The sequence below is a fragment of the Microtus ochrogaster genome, unplaced genomic scaffold (assembly GCF_000317375.1).
Source record: "Microtus ochrogaster isolate Prairie Vole_2 unplaced genomic scaffold, MicOch1.0 UNK1, whole genome shotgun sequence".
Lineage (NCBI taxonomy): Eukaryota > Metazoa > Chordata > Mammalia > Rodentia > Cricetidae > Microtus > Microtus ochrogaster.
Genome location: NW_004949099.1, coordinates 16,538,859 through 16,544,561, shown reverse-complemented (window position 1 = coordinate 16,544,561; position 5,703 = coordinate 16,538,859). Strand labels below are relative to the sequence as shown.

At 35.9% G+C, this 5,703-nt stretch overlaps 1 protein-coding gene across 2 annotated transcripts in view; it reads left to right on the top strand.

Moving 5' to 3' along the window:
• Cntn3 (contactin 3) overlaps nucleotides 1-5,703 on the top strand; it is a 374,705-nt gene that overhangs the window by 301,708 nt on the left and 67,294 nt on the right. For both annotated transcript variants that reach the window (XM_026788227.1, XM_026788228.1), the window contains 2 exons: nucleotides 429-556; nucleotides 2,309-2,484. In XM_026788227.1, the coding sequence (XP_026644028.1) occupies nucleotides 429-556; nucleotides 2,309-2,484 (304 nt within the window). The remainder of the gene's footprint in view (nucleotides 1-428; nucleotides 557-2,308; nucleotides 2,485-5,703) is intronic.

Here is a 5,703-nt window from a genome sequence, read left to right as displayed (position 1 = left end):
TTTAAATTTAAGGGAAAGGGCTACTAATTTCTCCCTTTTGTCTTCTATAAATGTATAAGGATAACCTATTAGTAACTGACCACACTATATATTTTAAAAACATTTCATATTTATTTAAGAAAGACATTCTTGTAAATAGATTGAGGTAGCAATGCATTAAGCCTAAGATGAATGAAAACATCAAGTAGAGTTCAAATTGGTAGAGTATCTTTTCTTGTTTAACTCTGTGAGGGTGCGTGCTTGTGCATTCATGTGTGTATGTGTGTGGGGGTGTATTTAAATCTCTTCATTTTCTCCATTCACAAAAGTAAAGGACTGACGGGCTATACTCTAAATTACTATTTTAAGCAATGCATCATGAAAGAAATACACCACTTATATGGAAAGAGTGGCTATTGAGCATGTATTCTGATTTCTGTTTACTTTAGGATTTCCTTGTTAAATGATGGAGGACTTAAAATTCTAAATGTGACTAAGGCTGATGCTGGAACCTACACCTGCACAGCAGAAAACCAGTTTGGGAAAGCAAATGGCACCACACACTTGGTTGTGACAGGTAAGTGCCTTTCTTAGAGATTGCTTTATTCATAGGTAAACTGTATTTTATTATGGCAAAAAATATAAACATTTGCATGTATTGGCAGCACCAGGTAGAGTCAGTGGGTGTGTGTGAAGTTGAGGGAGAAAATGGTAGAGAGGTATAGGAGGAGTTTGAGGAGAGGGAGTGTGGATGGGTTTGATCAAAATACATTGTATTAATGTCAGAGTTCTCAAGTAGTATTTATTTAAAAAGGAAGCCATTCATCCTGTTTCTCACACTGCATAATGCACTGTGAAGTCAGAACGCATGTTTGTTCATGTGAAAAGGTATGACACCTAAGCTTTTACTTATCACAGCACAGGACACATAGGTGGACACAGTAGCTATTCTGCCGGCACCCTAGGACATAAGAAATACAAGTGCAATACTATGATTATCTTTACTTTGTGATATTGGGAACTCCTGTTTCATTATAATTGGTCTTTTCTATAACAGCTCAAGTTCATGAAATAACCTTTGATATTAATGAGAGTTGCTTAAAATTGGTGATGTATTTTCTTCTTTCATCCATTGAAGAATAACTTGATCATTATGTGAGATGAGTGCTTGGGGTATGTAGTGGGAATCTTTGCAAAGATACTGCTCTGTGAACCTACATCCTACCACAGGGAGGAGCTTAGTGTAATAAGAGTTTAGACTTGGGGGAGAGCGGTTAAAGAGGTACTGACCCAGCAGTTGTTTAAATCAATATGGGTACTTGAAACCAAAAGATGAATCCCATTGATTTGAATAATTAATGTGTTAATAATTATCAATATTTAGAAATGACAGAGCTTAGCACGTTTTACATTTTAAAAAACTAGAAGAAAAGAAAAGATGTTTCCTAAGGGGAGATGGGGAAAAGGCCGATTGACTGGACCAGAATGAAGAGACTAGAAGACCACGGTATGAAAGAGACCAAGAGAAGCCGAGGGGAAACAGATGAGAGGTTGAGACATAAAAGAGCAAAATTTTACCACTGGATATAACAGTGTTTACTTGAGTCCCTTATGGGACTAGGTCAGACGAGGGACCAAAGCCTTACTAGATTGGGTAGAAGAGGTAATATCCTAAGTTATTTACTCTCTATATACAAACAGTTCTTTGATGACTTCTGTTGCCCCTGGGGTAAAAAAAAAATGCTAATAAGAAACAGTGGGAAGGTGAGGTCAGGAAAAGTTGAATTCATTATGGGTGGGATGTATCTGATTGTAACAGGGGAACATATGCAGGTGGGCATTAGCACTGAAGAAAATCAACCATAAACCAGTGTCTTGACATAGGGCTCCTCTCGTGTTTGTTTAAATCAGTAAACAAGAACATTTTGAGCTTATTTGCATTTGGGATTTGAATACTCTTGCTACTCACTGAAGATTTGTGAGAATATGGGAAATCTTATTTCTACCCTCATACTTCACAAAACTATGAAACTTAGGTGAATTGATTTTGTTGTTAGTATAACTTGTTTGCAGGTGAGTTTCTGCTCTGAGCATATATCATCTACAGGCTCAAATATCTTAATTCTCTTTAAAACATTGGTGAGGCTGGAAAAATATAACTTTACATCAAGATGCCTCTTTAATATTGAAGACTTTTAATCACATAAGTGGGTATGTACACTCACACATACACAAACATATGCATTCTAACTCAGGTAAATAATCTACATACAAAAATTACTTTTATCACCATGAAAATTTTGTTTATTCATAATTTGTCTACCAATAGAACCAACGAAAATAATTTTGGCTCCTTCTAACATGGATGTCGCTGTTGGTGAGAGCGTCATCTTACCCTGTCAGGTGCAACACGACCCGCTGTTAGACATCATGTTTGCCTGGTATTTCAATGGAGCCCTTACGGACTTCAAGAAAGATGGATCCCACTTTGAGAAAGTTGGTGGGGTAAGTTATGTCACTTTTCTAATATTCTTTTTATTAAATAGGTCTATGACATTTTCCTCTCAAAAATATCTGGTGCGTAGACAACACATAGAAATGCTTGTCAAGATGGTAAATTTGACTACCAAAATTTGGTCTGGTCTAATTTTATTTTTGTTAACCACTAGAAATTAAAAACATTTACTTTAAACTATAACCACAAGAAGAATTGGTTCATTCTCCATTTATATTTAATGTTATGCTTCAAAGAGCCACTTTGTGATGCAATGGAAGGCAGCTTTATGTTACTAAGTAATTCATCTAGATGACATAGTAGATGCTTAATCAAAAACAAACTTTGTAGTTTCATTGAGTATTAGCTCTAAGACTCTTCACTGTTTAGGTATACAAACTCAGGATTTGAAAAGTGTAATAAGTTGATTTCTCAGAGTCATGGAGAGAATTTGTAGAATTTTGAGGCCTAAGTTCCTCTGTTTGTATCTACAATGCAAATTCTCTCAAATGTCCTCTTCCTTTCTGGCTCATTTGTGACAGGTACAAGCTAGAAAAAGTGTAGATTACTAGGAAAAATTAATAGTTGAGGAATGGCTAAGAAGTGGGTTTATACTGAACCAAAAGACTAACCAAAGCCTTCATAGCTGGGTGGATATCTATGAGATTAATTCAGCAATGTCAGCCTTGTTGATACTTTCTGGGGCCCATTGACCCTGGAGAGGGTCATTCTATTTGAAAAGATGTCAAATCTGTGCAGTGTATTTATAGACTTACTGTGTAAGCATCAATAAAGTAGATAACCAGATTGTGGTCAACTTAGTGATATTTCTTTGATAAAGGTTTCTTGTTATGTGTGTATGTATTTGTATGTGTGTTTAGCCATATTATGTTTCAGAGTTCTATGCTACTTCAGACGATTTCTCCTTGTGACTAAATTCTGTCTTCCTAGAGATTCTATCAAAATCTTAGAGCTCAGTACTTTAGAACATGACCTTGTTTGGAACTAGGACTGTGGCAAAAAATACTCATTAAATTAAGATAAGGTCACCCTGGAGTGAAATGGGACTTCATGTAATATAAATGATGATCTTATGAAAACAATGCAGTTTGGATAGAGATTCACAAAGAAGAGAACACCACTGAAAGACAGACAAGGAGGAAGAAATATTATGTGACAGTGGAAACAGCAATGAACCCACAAAGCAATAGATACCTAGGACCCCAGGGGCTGGAAGAGATCAGAAGACACCAACCCCTAAGGATACTGAAGGGAACATGGCCATGTCTGCAATCTTGATTGAAGACTTTCAGCCATAGAATTGGAAAAAGACATGTGTCTGTTGTTTTTAAGCTACTGTTGATGTTCTGTTGTTGTTATTGTTGTTATGGCAACACTAAGAAACTAAATCATATAAAGAAAAATAATTAAATATGGTGTTAGATAACAAGCCACAAGTAGAATAGATTGGGTACCACTCCTGGTTTCCATCATCTAACTTTATTTAGTTCTTCCTGCTTCAAGGCTGTGATAATGTTTTCAATTGCTACAAGCCCTCAACATTCCTTTTCTCAAGCCTTCAAATGTGTACTTGGCAGCTATCACTCATGTCTTCCATAACAACAGGGAAAACATGTGCTGGCATTCTCAAATTAGCATTGTTCTCCTTTCAGAGTCCCCTGTGATAATGCCTGGCACTGTAAAGAGTCTTGAGAAGAATAAACACCTCCAGTTACTTTTGTAATGACCATTATCCAGTTCGGAAAATTCTCTGAACATGTTCTCCTGGTTTAAATTTTTAAATGAAGAATTCAGTTTGAAGCATTAGTTACTTCTGCTATGTCATAAAATTGTTTGTGATTTATCATCTGAATCATAATCTGTTGCAATATTTTATCTAATGCAAGACCCTCTGTGTTAGTTAGTGCTAAATAAATATGCAAGAAGACATTCTAAATCCAAAGGAGTTTGATGATAATATGTAGAAATGCTTAAAGGCTCAACTGGGTAGCTGCTACTTGTGTAAGATGAAGTCAGAGTTAAGAACATTCGAGTTGATAATGTAATTTAGCTCTCATGATTGGCATAGCATGGATGGTTTGTACAGAGAATATAAAGTCATCTCTGAGAACAGTTTAGTGTCTGAAAAGTGAAATTTTATAAATTAATGCAATCACTTGTATCTTTTGTTTCTTCCACAACATGAAAGTTCATGGCCTGTGATTTTTTATTGACTTGTGCTATTAGAAACAATATTCTCACATCAGTATAAAACAGTAAGCCATACAAAATGACATTGCCCTTAAGCACAAACAATTAAGTAAATCAGTTTTCTGTTGCATGGGAAGGAAATTACATAGCAACCCTTGTCCTATGATTTTGTATTCAGTGCAGCAAATACAATAATACCTAGACTGTCTGCTTTTCTTTCTCTTTCTCTCCCTCCCTCCCCCCATCTCTCTCTCTCTCTCTCTCTCTCTCTCTCTCTCTCTCTCTCTCTCTCTCTCTCTCAATCTTTCTCTCCCTTTCTCTCTCTCTCTCTGTGTGTTTGTATTTATAAATACATTCTTTGTTTTCCAAAACAGTGGATAATGAGAAAAATCCCAGGCGAGTAGAAGAGTTGTCTAAGTAAGGTTTATAGTCTAAGAATCATGTTGACAATGGATGGGATAGTTGGATAGTTACATTACAGAAAAATTGACTCATATCTGAACAAACTGATTCAACTAGTTGCTTTTTGGACTACATTAGGTGTCTGGAAATTGGTATTTATTTTTTAAAAAGCTCAGGTAAAATTCATAACGTCAACAGGCTCCACCACTGTTACTGTAGATTAGAAAACTAAACCAAAGGCTTCTAAAATACCAGTCACAACTTTCTGAAATGTTAAAATGTTGCACTCAGAAGAACTTATTAAACCAAGTATCAGAAGCAAATTGCAACAAAAGAAATAGCACATCAAAATATATGCTTCAATCTGTGCCAATAACACAAACAGAATTGTAGCATCCAATGATTAGTAAGGGCGTAAGTCCAGTGTGCTGAGCAAATAAATCCAGGCAATGTGAGATATGAATGGATTTGTGTTCTGTTACATAGGAGTCCTAGAATATTTCCATCTACTCCATGGCACTCACAGCTGAGTAGGTCATATGGTTTTCTGCTCCTTAGTTCTGATCTTTACACATCAGATTTTAGTATTTGTGTGTTCCCTTCTTCCATGAGATCTT